Source organism: Bidens hawaiensis, unplaced genomic scaffold (assembly GCF_021521415.1).
Source record: "Bidens hawaiensis isolate Kalapana, Puna unplaced genomic scaffold, B.hawaiensis_p1.1 tig00036540_1, whole genome shotgun sequence".
NCBI classification, from domain to species: Eukaryota; Viridiplantae; Streptophyta; class Magnoliopsida; order Asterales; family Asteraceae; genus Bidens; species Bidens hawaiensis.
The window spans coordinates 82,387-100,269 of record NW_027496386.1 but is presented as its reverse complement, the minus strand read 5'-3'; the positions used below and the strand labels follow the sequence as shown (position 1 = coordinate 100,269).

At 35.1% G+C, this 17,883-nt stretch overlaps 3 protein-coding genes across 5 annotated transcripts; all 3 read left to right on the top strand.

Moving 5' to 3' along the window:
* The first annotated feature begins 914 nt into the window (after window positions 1–914).
* Window positions 915–2,774, top strand: LOC143588615 (uncharacterized). Of its 2 annotated transcripts, XM_077069572.1 has the most exons (5): window positions 915–936; window positions 1,078–1,272; window positions 1,864–1,952; window positions 2,049–2,153; window positions 2,256–2,774. In XM_077069572.1, exons 2-5 carry the CDS (start codon window positions 1,089–1,091, stop codon window positions 2,472–2,474), a joined length of 597 nt encoding a protein of 198 aa, XP_076925687.1. In that variant the 5' UTR covers window positions 915–936; window positions 1,078–1,088; the 3' UTR covers window positions 2,475–2,774. The 2 variants fall into 2 exon arrangements, with proteins under 2 accessions (XP_076925687.1, XP_076925686.1); XM_077069571.1 differs by lacking the exon at window positions 915–936 and having other exon boundaries at window positions 1,042–1,272.
* A 1,217-nt stretch (window positions 2,775–3,991) lies between these two features.
* On the top strand, window positions 3,992–5,876 carry LOC143588621 (large ribosomal subunit protein uL23-like). The gene is made up of 4 exons (XM_077069577.1): window positions 3,992–4,065; window positions 4,169–4,213; window positions 5,154–5,517; window positions 5,607–5,876. Exons 2-4 carry the CDS (start codon window positions 4,201–4,203, stop codon window positions 5,689–5,691), a joined length of 462 nt encoding a protein of 153 aa, XP_076925692.1. The 5' UTR covers window positions 3,992–4,065; window positions 4,169–4,200; the 3' UTR covers window positions 5,692–5,876.
* A 4,139-nt stretch (window positions 5,877–10,015) lies between these two features.
* On the top strand, window positions 10,016–15,982 carry LOC143588612 (ABC transporter B family member 6-like). 2 transcript variants are annotated; one of them, XM_077069569.1, is made up of 10 exons: window positions 10,016–10,937; window positions 11,037–11,212; window positions 11,287–11,487; window positions 11,567–11,826; window positions 11,916–12,226; window positions 12,316–12,536; window positions 12,616–12,956; window positions 13,036–13,835; window positions 14,021–14,262; window positions 14,341–15,982. In XM_077069569.1, the coding sequence occupies exons 2-10, from the start codon at window positions 11,120–11,122 to the stop codon at window positions 15,568–15,570; spliced, it is 3,699 nt and encodes a 1,232-aa protein (XP_076925684.1). In that variant the 5' UTR covers window positions 10,016–10,937; window positions 11,037–11,119; the 3' UTR covers window positions 15,571–15,982. The 2 variants fall into 2 exon arrangements, with proteins under 2 accessions (XP_076925684.1, XP_076925683.1); XM_077069568.1 differs by having other exon boundaries at window positions 10,016–11,212.
* The last annotated feature ends 1,901 nt before the right edge of the window (window positions 15,983–17,883 follow it).

Sequence of the window (17,883 nt, the reverse complement as noted above, 5' to 3'; positions counted from 1 at the left end):
CTTGACTTTTGAAAGGGAAAGACACGAATAGCCGAATATGGACAAAATAATTATTATAAAATATATATTTTACAAAGATAAAATTAAGAGTTAAAAGGTTATTTTCGTTCCTACAGTTTGTTACTTTTCCCACTACAGTTCATAGTTTGAAATTTTGTCAATTTATTCTCATAATTTTAAACATTAGCTAATTACGTCTCCTCCGTCTAACACCACCCAGCTATGCCGTTAGTTTAAGGGTGTTTTTGTCATTCTTTTTTTTATTTTGAGTTAATGATCATTTTCGTCCATGTGGTTTGATACTTTTGTCATTTCAGTCTAAAGTTTTGAAATTTTGTCAAATTAATGTTTAGTTTAATTCAGTGTTTTTTTGGCCTATAACCCCTAAGAGCATAATTTAAGCCCAAAACCATCGAGCATCGACCAAAACAGGTCTGCATTTACTATGTCGACAACAGGAATCGTACCCCCCCTCATATTTAGTTTCTAGACATTTCCTAAACTTTTCCATATGGTGGAATTCAATTGTAAAATAGTCAAGGTAATTCCCTGAAACTGAATTGTACAGAAAAAATTAAAAATCGTTTCTTTTATATCGTAGCGAACATCTGGGTCGAAATCAACATCAAGAGGTCGAATATCCCACATTTCCAGGAGGTCGAACATCTGGGTTAAAATCAACAGTAATCGACCTCCTGATGTTGATTTCGACCCAGATGTTCGCTACGATATGTTAAATACAAGGGGGTATGATTAATATTGTCGACGGAGTAAATACAGACATGTTTTGGTCGATGCACGATGGTTTTGGGCATGCCCTTGTTTACATCTGAAAAAATATAATAATATATAATAATAACTCTCAGTTCCACCTTTCTTTTCTTTACTTTACTTTACTTTGGCCACAGCAGCCGCTTATTATTATTATTACCATCGGTAAATCACTTCCTATTATCTACAACCCTTTGTTTATGTCATCTAATCAAATTCTCCAAATAAATTAATTTGTCAGTTTTATGTGATTTTGTGATATGATTCATTCAACAATAATAACAAAAGGTTGGGTGGGTTTTGTAGGGTAATTGGCAATGGTGGTGCCAGGTCAGCTGACGGCGGAGGCTGGTAATGAGCTAAGAGAAGGTATTGAGTTGCTTCTGGGTAGATGGAGTGCACTGCAGATGGCTATTCAGAACGAATGGGGTGGACGTGACACCCGTCAGAAAGCACAGCAGCTTACTCTTGATGTCTATCAATGGCTAATCAGACCTTCTGGTAATTAGCTCAATTTTAAAATGTTTTTATTTGTTTGAAAGTATTATCTTTATATTCAAATTATTATTGACACTAGTGTTCAGGGGTGTGCAGGAAACCGAAAAACCCAAACTGAATTAGAAACTGGTGGTTCGGTTTTGAACTTTAGTAATAACCAAAATATTGGTTTTGTTTTGGTTTGGTTTTGTGTTTTGTGAAGAACAGAAATAACCAAAAAAAAAAAAATCCGAGAAAACCATAACCGAACCTTAACCATTAAACCCGAACCTACAAATGACTAAATGTTATTTTTATGACATTTTATCTTTAATTTTGAATGTAACCATCTTTTATTAGCTGTTAATATTCTAGGCACAATAGCAATCTCTTGGGTCAATTTTTTTGTCCGATTGGCAAAACCGAATACATAACCAAATCGATACAGAAATCGAAAACCAAAGAAATCGGAACCGATTGGTTTTGAACGATCAATGAACCGTAAATTTGGTTTTCAGTTCGGTTTTAGCCCGCACCACATTTCACCGCGCACACCCCTACTAGTGTTACATGCCTCTGTTTTGTGACTTATATTTTATCTGTCTATTTTGTTAGAGGGATTATATGTTGATGAATTGGAGAATTTACTTGATGATTTTATGCTCTCTCTTAATACCGAGATTGATGATGGTAGCATTGAGGAGGTAACACACTTCTGTTTAACTGATTGTTTACATGTGTTTCTTGAGCTCTTGATTATACCGTTTTAACATTTTTCATCTTTTTTATGTTGTAATTAGATAGCTGATAACTTAATGATCATGCATGAAGAGTGTTTGGAAGGTAACTTTGCCTCCATCGGACGCCTAAGGCAATCAAAACCTGCTTCCAATCAACACATACAGGTATTTTGTCCAATTCGTTTTAAGACCCACGTTTGATTTTTCCTATAAATAAGTAAATAGTTTTCACATTTACGAAAATAATTTTTATGTGTAACATGTTAGGTTGTGAATGGTGGTGAAGATGATTCGGATTCTGATTCAGATTCAGCATCAAGTTCAGGGGATGTATCAATGGAGACGGCAGATGAACTTGATCCGTCTTCAAACGTCTCAGATGCGACTGTTAGCCAGCCACCACGAGCACCAGTGGCAGCACCAACGGTGGATGCAGATGGCTGGACTGTAGTTTCTTCTCGAAGAAACAGAGGCGGCAGGCCTTGAGTTTGTCTTTTCATCTCTGTAGTTATACAACATATTGTTGGAAAGACAGATAGTTTCGTTAGACACAAGTGTACAGTGTTCAAGTTCTTTTAATGATGTGTTAGTCAGAGAGAGAATTTGGTGCTTGTGTTTCGGATGTTCTTGTTATGTGTCTTGAGGTTTTGTCTGACAATAATTTGGTATGCAGTTAATTTATGTGCTTTGGTTTGGCAACTTTTTAAGCCGGGTCAACATGTTGTAAAATCATCTTTGTATTGACTACCTACATGTAATGTGATGGTTGTGTTATGTTGTTCAAAATTGAGATTTGTGTTTTCAGTCAGAGACACCAATGCTTTGAAATGCCTGGACACCATGAACCTTGGGAGTTTTAAGGCCAAAAACCGACGAAACCATGTCACATAACCTGCCTTCTTCTCCTACGTATGGTCCATGACTGTTGTGTTGAAACGGGGTATCCGGAGATACTCGAATCAATGGAGAGACTACTACACTTGGATGGTTTAGAACCAAAACCAATCTTATGTGTGTACTAAGAGTGAATGTGAATGGTGTAGTGAATGTTTTTTTTGTGGTCGGAGTTCTATTTATAATCCACAGAGGGTCTGCAATGATTTATGCATCGATCACTGTTATTCGTCTCATCGACGGTTGTATTGGACAAGTCATGTGGACAAGTCATGACTCATGAGATCCGGAGTGCAATCCTTGTAGTTGGGTTCGGAGTCATACCATCTAGACCGCCATCCGTATTGGATCAATTGAAATATGGAGCTAAAGAAGCTTGATTATAGAAATTTATCTCATGGTTAACTGTTCGGTTAAACTGAGAATCACGAGAGTATGTTTTTTGTATATTTGTTAACTTAAAAATGCGTTAAAAGCATTCACGGTAGCTTCCGCATCCTTATAATTTAAATAACTTTATCCCTAAAAACTGAAATATCTTAAAAAAAAACTCACACCTCATTCTTTATATTTATCTATTTATCTTTATTCATTTAAATAATTTTTTTTTTCTTTTTTACATTAAGTACTTCTTATCCTTCCACTTGGTCCAATGATAACTTCATGACTTTTTTTATAGGAGGTCGTGAGTTCAAGTCTCGTCAGTGACAAAATGTCATTGTCAAGTCAGGGATTTTACCATAATGAGACTTCCAACGGTGGGTTTCCCCTTGAATTGGAGTCAGGCTAGGTCACTACCCTTGTATGCGATCGCGGCCGAATGTGACATTTTGCCAATAGGTGTACCTAGGTGGCCGAGCTTTGTTGGTCGTTAAAAGAAATTATATAGAATAGTTATAGGAATTAAATACTCATCCCCAGTATATAGTGAACTCATTACTCATATATGTTTTAGGTATGAGGATCATGAGAATATCGTAAAATTGAAACCTATTTTTTTTTACCTAAAATAGCTTTTTTTATTTTCCCTTAAATAAATGGGCTTATACCCACCCTATTGGGTATTTGGATCGGGTGTAGATAGTGAAACCCTTTGGCCCATTGAAACAATTATTTTTGTTTTGTTAGCTATATAAATCTCCTCTCACAAACCCTAGCTGCTGCCGCGCCACCGTTTTCCAGGGTATGTTCCGCCCTATTTGTTGTTCGTTTCAATCTGGTTCACAAATCTTAAGATACGGATTGATTATGTTCTAGTTCTAATTAATCAATTCATTTGGTTTCAGTTATTTGCTTATTGGAGTAGCTTCTCTTTGCAATGGCGCCTAAAGGTTTGCAATTCTATTTAATTAAAATATTGTTTGGTTTGTATATGTGTAGATATGTTTAGCTAGTGAGTAATGAATATATTAAGTGCAATTTACCTGTTAGTTTAAGGCCATTGGTTAGCTACAATAATTTAGGTGTTATGAAGCTAACTTAGCTTGATTTTGAAGGGATGTTAATTGTTGAAAATGTGTTTTGGCAATTGTAGATGTATTTACATAAATTAATAGAATATTAACTTGAATTTTTAATGGCATATTGTGTTCATATAGTTTACTTAGTCAAAGAATCATTTGTTAGGGATGACTGATGAGCATTTTTTTACCAAATACCGGTAACTGCTCTAAACTAGTAGCCTGGTACCGACTGAACACAATCGGTACCTATACAGCTGTACTATTATTTATTTTTCATGTTTTTGGTATTGGTACTATTTGGTTTTGTTTTTTTTTGTATCAGTATGTTTTCGTGATTTCATTCCAAGCATGTCTGCTGCTTCGTTTTTTTTTTAATTTAATTTTATTTTGATATTGCATGTGATGTTGTTACAACTGGTTATTCTACCAGAAACTACTCTTTGAAATTATTCTTGTAAGAGTGCGGAGTTTAGATAGTTTGTTTTGTTGTTATGGTTATAAGTGTTCTTATTTGGATTTTGCATAGAATCTTTGTAGAACCATTTACGCTATCAGAATTAGCTATTTCTTGAAATTTTGATAGTAGCGTGCTAGCGTGCATTAGATTTTGATCGTTTATTCAAATTGTTTGGCTGTTTTGGTCATAATATTCATCTCTTTCTTGAAGAGATAAAATCTTAAGAACCTAGGTCTTGATTAGATAACTCATTTTCAGTTCTTTTTTCATTTGGTTTTTCGTATTTAATTACTCATTATGTGACTTTTCCTACTTTTTCCGAAACATTAAACTGTTTTCTTTTTTTTATAGCTGATAACACAAAGAAAGCAGATGCAAAGTCTCAGGCTTTGAAGGCAGCTAAGGCTGTGAAAACCGGTTCAACCTTTAAGAAGAAGGCAAAGAAGATCCGAACCAAGGTCACCTTCCACCGCCCAAGGACATTGAAGACAGACAGGAACCCAAAGTATCCCCGTATCAGCGCCCCACCAAGAAACAAGTTGGATCATTACCAGATCCTTAAATACCCTTTGACTACTGAATCCGCAATGAAGAAGATTGAAGACAACAACACTCTTGTCTTCATCGTTGACATCCGTGCTGACAAGAAGAAGATCAAAGCTGCAGTCAAGAAGATGTATGACATCCAGACAAAGAAAGTCAACACCTTGATCAGGTTTTTTTTGCCATTTATCGACTTAATTTGTTTTTGGTTATTGTGTTTTGAGAATACATATGTTTATATTTTGTTTGAATGTAATGTAGGCCTGATGGAACGAAGAAAGCATACGTGCGGTTGACTCCGGATTATGATGCGTTGGATGTTGCTAACAAGATTGGAATCATCTAAGTTAAAGCTTTATTGCATTTCAAAACCTGTATTGTCATTTTCGATACTTTTGTTAGTTTTGTTGTCTGGAATAGAGTTTAAAGTTTCTTATGTTTGATCAAAGATATTGATGGATCATATTTTAATAGTTGGAGTTGCTGTCTCTATTTTTGAGAGTTTTAAAACCTCCAATGCATGTATGCCTTTTTTTTTCAAGAGTCACCCATAAGTGAAATCAAATTTTTTCTTCTTTGTTAAGTAGATTGATATGTCTGCTTATTAATGTGCCAGAAACTTGCATGAATGTAATTGGTTCAAATAGGTTATTGCTACTCACAGTCATCGTTTGTCAACCTATCTAATGTCTGCCGTAAACACTGTCGTCGCGATAAAACATGTAATCAAGCTGAGGTGTTTGTTTGGTACTTGAGATGAGCTTTGCTAAAAACTCTAATCAAGTCTCCTTTAAATGACTTGGAGCTTATATTCGTAGTCATTTAATAAACATGCTCATGTCATACTTCACCTATCAGTATATTAAGCTATGTTTAATTGTTTATGTAATTTTTCTTATTTCTATAACATTATAATAAAAATAATAAATTATATGTTTGGGTTATATACAAATTTTGGTTATAACTAAATATAGTTGAATTAAAAACCATGCTCAAGCCAAGATTGAGCTTGATTCTGTAAGCTTGGGTTTGGTTAAGCTTGTCACCTTCACCATGTCGCACTACTTTCGTCTTCACATTCAATTAATCTGCTAAGAGAGATTAAGGTTAGTTGAATTATGAACAAACCTACTCCTAAAGATAACGTTATATGTACTGCAAGGTTAGGTGATGTTTGGGCCTTAAAAATTGTTGTTGAAAATATAATTATAAAGTAAACACGAATGATAAATCGGACATAAGATATCATAAACAAAAGACGAACTTAAAACGTGGTAGATGATTTACGAACTTATTTCTCATGGTTTATAGAGATAAAGATAAAAACTTGCTATTATATATTATCGTATAAATGTATAGTTTATGTATCTTTATTTTGTGAATTTTTTTTTCTGGTATACCACTACATTATACTACATAAAAAGTTGTTTGTTTAGGAACCCAAAACAAGTCAAAATAAAACACAAATGACAAATGGAAGAAGCCAAATTCAACCTAATCAACTGTTTACAAATCACACTTGAAAATTGAATAACATGAAAAAAAAATGTATAGATGCCTAAAAGTAATCGAAATGGACCTTTGTATATATTTAAAAGTATATAGTAAAAGTTATTACAATAAAGTATTTAGTAACTCACTAACTTGGATCCTAGCGGTCGCATTTTGCGTGAGATTCGTTAGCTGAACGAGAAAAGTATCGAGTCAAAGTAGTTAAAAAATAAAAACGACAACTCACGGCATATAAGGTTCAATATATTGGCTCAATATTGAAATGTAGTTTTCTGCACCAAACATTAATTTAATTTAAAAAAAGGCCACGTTTTTGTTTGGAAATAATATCCAAAAAGTATCATAAAAATAGTTAATTGGACCAAAGTTTTCTTTATTTGGTTTATGCTGTTTTCAGGTAAATTTACAAGTTAGATATGTATTTTTCTTTCTCTTTTTTATTTTATGTTATATAAGCATATGAATATTTCTTTAAATTTCAATAAATCATATCATAAAAAGCTAACATTGTTTTTTTATAAAGACCTTTTTAATAAAACTCATAGCATATTAAAGTCCATTAACTCGTGAACTTTACAAACCTACATACTAAAATTTTAAAGCAATAACAAATAACTTATCAAAATATTTATCGATCTTTAGGTGAACAAACCATATATAATGACTTGTTTTTAAGTACTCGACTGGGCACCCAAAATCCCATAAACAAGTATGTTCATGCATACATTTTTATTGCCTTACGCTTGCAATCTGACATGGATAGCAGGTTGATATTTTTTTGTTGACCTAATAAACTAGCTCTTTTTCAAAACATATAGATCAACAACATGTGTGAAAGGAAAATAGTTACAATTTTTCAAAACCATTTTATAAAATACAGACCTTTTAACTTTTAAGTAATCATATATATCTTTTTCTTCTGTTTTTAATAAATACATGAATATGTTTCTTGAGTAGGAAATGAATGATGGTGTCATGGACCATAAAAGGGCAAATGCAACAGATAAAATGGACTGGCACCTTCAATCATCACACTCCACTTTTTTTATTTTTTAATAAAATAAAAACTAAATATAAAAATAAAAAAAACAAATACGATGAAAATTTCTGGTCTCGATACACTTTTTGCTAATCCCGTTACCCAATAACTACTCGACAGCTGTCCTCGAGGACTGGAATGATACACCTGTACGTCCATTCTTCCCATACCAATAATAGTTTCATAACACACCCCTTAAATTTCAAATTTTTAGTATTACACCTCGAGTTTTTTTTGTTATAATTTTTATGCTATTTTTAGTTTATGGAAGTGTATCATAGATAGTTATTTCATTAAATTTGACTATACATATAAAAATATTACAATCAACTAGGTATGCATATTAGTTCATTTGCTTAGGCTCTTATATTAGTGTTTCTTTTAAATGTTTTTAAATGTTTTTGTGTTGTTCAAATATCTTTATTTAACTCAATGTTTTTTGTAAGTTTGATAACAGACATCGATAGTAGCAATCGTTGACATGACTATTCAATTAGTTGATATCGACGTGGCATGGGATTTTTCCACTAGATGACAACGTCTAATTTGTTTTGCTATGTATTTTGTTTGTAATTTCATATGTATCTTTATAAAATTTCATATGTATCTTTATAAACTGAGTTGCATATAATAGAATATATTAATCGGATTTCTAACACGCTTAAAGTTTTATCTCGCATGAGAACGAAATTTCACTTTAACAATATAAACAAGAGCATGCTTTGATATCAAGAAAAAAACACTTTTTAAATTCCACCAGAAACGAATGAGTTTGTGGATATGTAATGTTCGAACCATTCTATCTCGAGTAGTGGCTAAGAGCACTCATGAGCGGTGAGAGAACTCGGTCAATTTAGAAGCGAAATTTTAATTTAAAATATTAACTTAGGGTAACATTATAATGTTAGATTGAGGTATGAAGATTCAGTTGATGTCGAGAATTTAGTTGGGCTATCTAATTCACCTCAAACAAACGTCCCAAACGACATTAGTAAAGTTGGCTCATTTTTGTAATCGACCGAAACTCGACCCAAGATCGGCTCGGATCATGGCTCGAGTTGTTACCTTGATCTTAGGCTCACTTAACTTCAAAATCAAGCTATAGCCTAATCAAGCTACCTTGTTTAGTTTCGAGTTCGAGCCCACCCTGTCTCAACTCATAAACAGTTCACTACACAACAAATAATAAACTTAAGGACCATTTATGACAACACCCAATTTATAAAAAAAAAAACCAATAAGAAACCTGCGATTCCGAGTCAACTCTCTCATTTCACGCCTTATTTGACCGAGTCACCAACTCGGACTCACTAGCTTTCTCTCAGTTGAAGACCATCAAAAACCTCATAATCTTCAACACCAATCCACAATTCGGCCATTCAATTGCACATCCAATGATCATTTTTAGGGTTTTATTACTCTTTTAATCACTCTTAACAACTTTTTCCTAGGGTTTGTAAATTCATATTATTATTATATTATTATTATTATTATTATTATTATTATGATGGTATCCAGAGGTTTGTTCGGGTGGTCCCCACCGCACATACAACCTCTAACACCGGTGTCGGAGGTATCAGAGCCGCCGGAGTCACCGTCGCCGTACATGGAAGCAAGTACCGACGCCGTGGCTGTTGAAGCTGAGGATGAGATGGAGGAGACTGAGGAGATCGAACCGCCTCCCGCTGCCGTGCCGTTCTCGAAACTGTTCGTGTGTGCGGATAGGCTCGATTGGGCGCTTATGGTTGTCGGATCGGTTGCAGCCGCGGCGCATGGGACGGCCTTGGTGATTTATCTTCATTACTTTGCGAAGATTGTGCAGATGCTCGGGCGCGGTCAGGAGGATGCGGATGTGTTGTTTCATAGGTTTAAAGAGGCAAGTTAATTTGAATTTGTTAGTTAGTTAGTTAGTTAGTTAGGTTTGTTGTAACTGAATTTGAAGTTTAGTTAGTTAGGAGTTGTGGACTGGTGATGGCGAATTAGCATGATCTCGCTTTTAAGATTAGTAGCAGCAATGTAGAGATGGAATCTCGAGTAACGAGTGATGCCAATTGTGTTTAATTTGGGATTACTTGAAAGCTGTAGGTTGAGTTTTTTTGCTGCAGTATTGCTTAAAATGATAGCAGTGTAATGAGTCATATAACAATTGGCAAATTAGTCGTGTGAGAGTTTAATAGTTTACAGGTATTGGAATTAAATACAATGCCTGCTAACACTGTATCTAATTTCAATGCATGTAAAGTTTCCCATGACTAAATTAACCAGTGTTGCCATTATACGCTATCTTTCTAAACCATACTACAAGAATGAATATTAACCTTCCAACTTCAAATGATCTTAATTGTGACATGGTTTCTATTACTCATCTCTACATTGTAGCTATCTATTTTAATAGTGAGATAATGACATTTGTGATCTCGAGCTTACAATTCTTAATTACAAGTTATCAGTATTGGGAAGTCCAAATAGAACCGTATTAGTTAACTTGTTAGTATTGGTTCTTATGGTGAGGTCCCTACATGATGCATGGCTTCTGTGCATTTCAAACCGTCGGTTATCTACCCTTTGACATAGTATTCAGGCTGAGTTTCTCTATATAGAATATGCCAGGTGTATTGATGTCAAATACATTTATTTTGTTATTAGAGAAACATATGTAAATCCATTAAGAATAGTATAACCTTCAATTTGTTTGGGTACTTAAATGACCATCTGCAAAGAAAGCACTGCAGTGTTCATAGTAATCTTTATTGATGCTAAACTTTGTTTATCAATTTATATCATTTAGTGGTTCACATCCTACTTAAGGTAATAGTATTGGTAAACGATTTGATGTTTATCTTTTAGCCTATTATATGGATTGTTGTGAGCTGATTTATCAGTTGCAACATTCTTTTATAAGCTTATGTTCATTTATATTGATGTTTCTCCTTGAAGCGTGGATTATCTTCCAATCAAGTGATGTTTTTTTTCACAATATTTGCAGCTTGCTCTCATCCTTGTCTATATTGCTGGTGGTGTTTTTGCTGCTGGTTGGATAGGTAAATAGCTTAATTGAATACTTTCATTTCTCTTTTCTTTTTCACTTTTGACTCTTTATCAGCTAACATTTTCTTTATTATATATGTTTTTGCACTTAGAGGTTTCATGTTGGATTCTTACTGGAGAAAGGCAGACTGCTGTTATCAGGTCAAAATATGTGCAAGTATTACTTAATCAAGATATGAGCTTCTTTGACACTTATGGGAATAATGGAGACATTGTGAGCCAAGTATTGAGTGATGTATTGCTTATCCAGTCAGCACTAAGTGAAAAAGTAAGTTTAATAGTAACAAGTTCTCAATTTTTCACCAATATTTTGCTTATATCTGATTAGTTTGATTGCTGCAGGTTGGAAATTATATTCATAACATGGCTACATTCTTTAGTGGCCTTGCAATTGGATTCATAAACTGTTGGCAAATCGCACTCATCACTTTAGCCACTGGCCCATTCATTGTGGCTGCAGGAGGAATATCAAATATATTTCTTCATAGGCTTGCTGAGAATATTCAAGATGCATATGCTGAAGCAGCAAGTGTTGCTGAACAGGTTACTTTATTTTCCTTTTTAGCGTTTTGCCCTTTTGCCTTTCCGATTGATTAATGCAGTAGTACTTTTAATTTCGCAGGCAATTTCTTTTGTTAGGACATTATATGCTTTTACAAATGAAACATTAGCAAAGTATTCTTATGCAAATTCACTACAAGCTACATTAAGATATGGTATATTAATTAGTCTTGTGCAAGGACTTGGGCTTGGATTCACATATGGGCTTGCAATTTGCTCTTGTGCTTTGCAGCTTTATGTTGGAAGGTTTTTGGTTACACACAGAAAAGCTCACGGTGGAGAAATTATAACCGCTTTGTTTGCTATCATTTTAAGTGGCCTGTAAGCATTTTTTTGAAAGCATACACATTATTGTAATCATACTGTTAACTAAGAATATGATTTCCTACAATGCCATTTGGTTTTCACAGTGGACTCAATCAAGCTGCAACCAACTTCTATTCATTTGAGCAAGGAAGAATCGCTGCATATCGACTTTTTGAAATGATTAGTCGTTCATCTTCAGCCGTTGATCATAATGGAGACACTCTCTCTACTGTGCAAGGGAACATCGAGTTTCGAAACGTGTATTTCAGTTATCTGTCTCGTCCCGAAATTCCTATTTTAAGTGGATTTTACCTAACTGTTCCGGCCAAAAAAACAGTGGCACTTGTGGGCAGAAACGGCTCTGGTAAAAGTAGCATCATACCCCTTATGGAACGGTTCTATGATCCCACTTTAGGTATTAATTAAACTTCATCTCTATTTTTTTCCTGAAACTATTTATCATCTTAATCTTTTTTTTTCTTTTTTGTTTTTTGTCTTATTCAGGTGAAGTTCTTCTGGACGGCCAGAATATTAAAAACCTGAAATTAGAATGGTTAAGAAGCCAAATTGGGTTAGTGACTCAGGAACCTGCACTATTAAGCCTGAGTATCAGGGATAACATTGCTTATGGCAGAGACGCCACACAACTTCAAATTGAAGATGCTGCTAAAATCGCTCATGCGCATACATTTATCACCTCACTCGAGAAAGGATATGACACACAGGTAGAATTTCAACGTGGGTTATCTTTATTTATTTTAAAAATCTTTTTTTAAGAAAAAAAAATATCTTCTTACATTTCAGGTTGGTAGGGCGGGTTTATCATTAACAGAAGAGCAAAAGATAAGGCTTTCGGTTGCTAGGGCTGTGCTTTCAAACCCGTCTATTCTTCTTCTTGATGAGGTCACTGGTGGACTAGATTTTGAAGCTGAAAGATCGGTTCAGGAGGCGTTGGATCTCTTGATGTTAGGCAGATCAACGATTATAATCGCTCGCCGGCTTTCTCTTATAAAGAATGCTGATTTCATTGCTGTCATGGAAGATGGTCAGTTAATGGAGATTGGAACACATGATGAGTTAATAGCCTCTGATGGCCTTTATGCAGAACTTTTAAGATGTGAAGAAGCAGCTAAACTCCCTAGAAGGTTGGCTTTTCAAACTTTAGGTTTGACCACCTTTAGCTCAACTTTATTATTTGACTAAACAAATTTATTTTTGTTGTAGGATGCCAGCAAGGACCTACTACAACGAGACTGCAGCTTTGCAAATTGAAAAAGATTCTTCAGAAAGTCAAAATTTTCAAGAACCATCATCTCCTAAATTTGCCAAATCGCCATCGCTTCAACGAGCTTCAAACTTGCATGCGTCAAGGCCTAACGATTCCGCCTATGGGTCCCATGAATCACCAAGAAATCCAAGTCCTGCTGAAAAGGAGAACGGTTTGCCTTTAGATGGAACAGACAAAGAACCGGCAATAAAAAGACAAGATAGTTTTGAAAAACGTTTACCAGAATTACCAAAACTTGATATTCATGCTATCCGCAGACAAACATCTAACGGGTCTAATCCCGAGTCACCAATATCACCACTTTTGACGTCTGATCCCCAAAGTGAACGCTCGCATTCACAAACTTTTAGTCGACCAAATTCCCAGCTTACTGAAAAACCAATTAAGGTTCAACCAGTAACAGTAAAAGAAAAACAAAAGAAAAAAGAACCATCAATATGGAGACTTATAGAGTTGAGTTTGGCTGAATGGCTTTATGCTGTTTTAGGAAGTACGGGTGCTGCAATATTTGGCTCGTTTAACCCACTTCTTGCTTATGTGATTGCCCTAATAGTGACAGCATATTACAGAAATGAAATCGACAGACACGTTAACATACGTGATGACGTGGACAAGTGGTGCTTAATCATTGCCTGCATGGGTGTTGTGACTGTAATTGCAAACTTTTTGCAGCATTTTTACTTCGGTATTATGGGAGAAAAGATGACTGAACGTGTGAGAAGAATGATGTTTTCTGGTTAGTAATTTCTATAATAATCAATATCGATTTTGGGTTAGTTTGTCAAATCTCTAATCTATCAAATGTGCCAAATTAAATAAATAGTTCATAAGGAAGCATATTACATATCAAATGGGTCAGACCTTTGATTATATAACTAATCAATACAACCGGAATGTAATTAGATTTTTATTTGTGTACAGCGATGTTAAGAAATGAAGTTGGATGGTTTGATGAAGAAGAAAACAGCGCTGACACGCTGTCAATGCGATTAGCAAATGATGCAACATTCGTTAGAGCAGCTTTTAGTAACCGACTTTCTATTTTAATTCAAGACAGCTCAGCAGTTATCGTTGCAATATTAATAGGAATGCTTCTACATTGGCGATTGGCTCTTGTAGCTTTAGCCACTCTACCAGTTCTTACTCTTTCTGCCATTGCTCAGGTTATATTTTTTGTTCAAACTAATCTTTAAAAGTTAAGTACTTTACAACACACCTTAAAAAATCTTGAATTTTTACAGAAATTATGGCTTGCTGGATTTTCAAAAGGAATACAAGAAATGCACAGGAAAGCATCATTAGTTCTTGAAGATGCAGTTAGAAATATCTACACTGTTGTTGCATTCTGTGCTGGTAACAAAGTTATGGAGCTTTACAGATTACAGTTAAGCAAGATATTTTATAAAAGTTTCTTTCACGGGATGGCTATCGGTTTTGCATTCGGGTTTTCTCAGTTTCTTCTATTTGCTTGCAATGCTGTTCTTTTATGGTACACGGGCCTTTGCGTCAAAAACAATTATATGGATCTACCAACCGCCCTCAAAGAATTCATGGTATTTTCTTTTGCCGCTTTTGCACTTGTGGAACCCTTTGGTTTAGCTCCGTATATTCTCAAAAGAAGAAAATCTTTAATCTCTGTTTTTGAGATAATCGATCGAGTACCGAAAATTGAGCCCGACGATACTTTGGCTTTAAAACCTCCAAATGTTTATGGAAGCATTGAGTTGAAAAACGTTGACTTTTCTTACCCGACACGACCTGAGATTCTTGTACTGAGTAATTTCAGTCTCAAAGTTAGCGGTGGTCAAACAGTGGCGGTTGTTGGGGTTTCGGGATCTGGGAAAAGCACAATAATATCATTGATTGAACGGTTTTATGATCCGGTTGCGGGTCAAGTGATGTTAGACGGACGGGATTTAAAGCAGTTTAATTTGAGATGGTTGAGAAATCACCTTGGTCTAGTTCAACAAGAACCGATAATATTTTCGACAACAATTCGGGAAAATATCATATATGCGAGGCATAATGCCAGTGAGGCGGAGGTTAAAGAGGCTGCAAGAATAGCAAATGCTCATCATTTCATCAGCAACTTACCTCATGGGTACGATACCCACGTGGGAATGCGGGGTGTGGATTTAACCCCGGGTCAGAAACAGAGGATTGCAATCGCTCGTGTCGTGTTGAAGAACGCACCAATATTATTATTAGACGAAGCCAGCTCATCAATTGAGTCAGAGTCCAGTCGGGTGGTTCAAGAAGCACTTGATACTTTAGTCATGGGAAACAAAACCACCATTCTTATAGCTCATAGGGCTGCTATGATGAGACATGTTGATAACATTGTTGTTCTAAACGGGGGTCGGATCGTTGAAGACGGGACCCATGATTCTTTAATGGCGAAAAACGGTTTGTATGTTCGGTTAATGCAACCTCACTTTGGAAAGGGTATGCGCCCGCATAGACTTATATAGATAAGATGGATACAATACATGGGGTTTGTTAAACTCAAACCATCTGTGGTTCTGAAAGTGCTTATAGATGGTGGCGGTGATGGCGGTGGCAGGTGGTGGCGGGCGGTGGATTCAGGCTTAGGGTTTTATGCTGCATATTATTCTTTTGGAGGTACAGGTTAGACTGTTGGTGAGTTTACATGATATATTGATTTGTGGATCATAGAATTTAGTGTTGAGGTGTGCGTGCGTTTTTGTGTTGTTTGTCAAGCTCTCATCGTGTATTTCTCTATTATTCGACTTTTTGTACATTTGTATATCAGTTTAAGTTTTGTGGAAGTTTTAAGAAGCTTAACGAGGATTAAGTGAACGTATTTGTTGTAATCCTTTTTGTATATAAAGAGGTTTAAAGGCTCACTCTTTTTGTCCATCATTAACTTGTTAATGACTTGACTTGGTGGATAAAGCATGCAGCTTTGAGTGTAGTAGTGTACTTTATGCTCTGTATATTGTTGTGAAATTCGAAAATAACGGGCAATCATAAATCGAGCACCTTGCACTATATTTCAAAGGATTCGGTCACAGATTAATGGATTAACATGTTTTATCAAACAAGTCATTAAAACCGGCAAACTAGCAAGAAGCTAGAGCCAACACAAACATACAAAATTACAAGGAGAAATTACACCAATCATTCCATTAAAACCGGCAAACTAGCAATAAGGCTTAGTTAGTCGTGTTGTTGCGTGTATTCTTTTATTCATTTCTATTAAATGCTTGTTGGGTAAACTAAAAAGAAAAAGAAAGATCTACCAAATACGTTGTTAATGACACTTTCCATATTAACAATGGCCGATATATCTCGTTATTGATCACATGCGCTAAATCAAGAAGTTCAAAATACCCCAAAGTTAAGAGTTGCAGTACCTAGAGAACGTGAAGCTGCACAGAAACATCTCATTTTGAGATTAGTTAGTTTTGGAACACCTCGAATGGTTATATACCGCTCCTCCTCTCATACATGTTACCATGTTGGCGTGGCCCCCTCAACCCGTTTAGATCTCTCCCATTTTTCACAGACACTCGCACATACACAACCCTTCCCCTCTCTGTAATCGACCACAATAAGCTGCCATTCTATCCAGATCATGGACACCCTCCACGCCCTTTAAAGATGTTATTAAGTTTTAAACCGATAAAGAATAGTTGCACTTCAATTAAGAATCTATAATTATTTGTTTTTATTTATTTTTAACAGATAAAACAATAATGTCCTTCTGAACATAGTTATAGCCAACTTGATGATTAAATAATTTGCTTGTTATATCTATAGTTTAACGAACTAAACAAGTCGGTATAACGGTATTGCTCTTAAGAATTAGTAAATGGTGACGGCACGTGGTTCCACGCCATCTCGGATCTACCTGACAACCTTAATTCAAAAGGCATTAAATGTAAATACAAATAATAATAAGGCATAAGCTTAATCAATCATGTTCTAACAATTTATGAACTTAGGATATTATTAATCATATTATGGATGTTTGGATATACATTTTTTTGTATCATTTCTTTATTTCTTGGCCAAAATCACGGAGTTAAGCTTTTAGATACGACCATACTTGAACATGATTTGTTCTATAGGCTCATAGTTTTGTATTATTGATCCCTAAAAAAGTGTATTGGTTTTTATTAATCCCAAGTATAATCTTTTGGACGATGTCGGTCTAAAGTAACGAATTGGCTTAATGATCCCACCTTTTATCATATTTGTTACTAACGGTCCGCGACTAACATAATACTAAAGCCATTAGTTGAAGGTCACCGGAAATGCGTTTTGGTCGAAAACTCAAAACGTTTCCTGAAAACTTAACATTTTCTTACCAAACGTCTTTGTAACCTTAGATCGTACCTTTAGAAACCTTTTTTCTAGTAAAAGTCTTAGTTATTGAGGTCGTCAGAACCCTAGAATTAATCATCATCGGAATCGGTTGGTGGTGCTCAAGTGGTGATGGTTGGTTGGTGGTGAGGGCAATCATGTTGAGTTTTCCGGCAAAAAATGATACTTTTCCAGCCAAAAGCATTTTTCCAACGACCTATAACTAACGACGTTAGCAATTTGTTAGTCACAGACCTTTTGAAACAAATATGATAAAATGTGAGATTGTTATCAGCCAATTTTTTAGTTGAGACCGACAATAACCAAAAAATGATAATATCAATAAATAAAACCAAAGATTTTAGATTTTATCCCATCCATCTCCTAAAAGTTCAAACCCCTAAAAGTGGCATGAAATTCAACAAAGATCTACACGTTAACCAAACGGTCTAAAA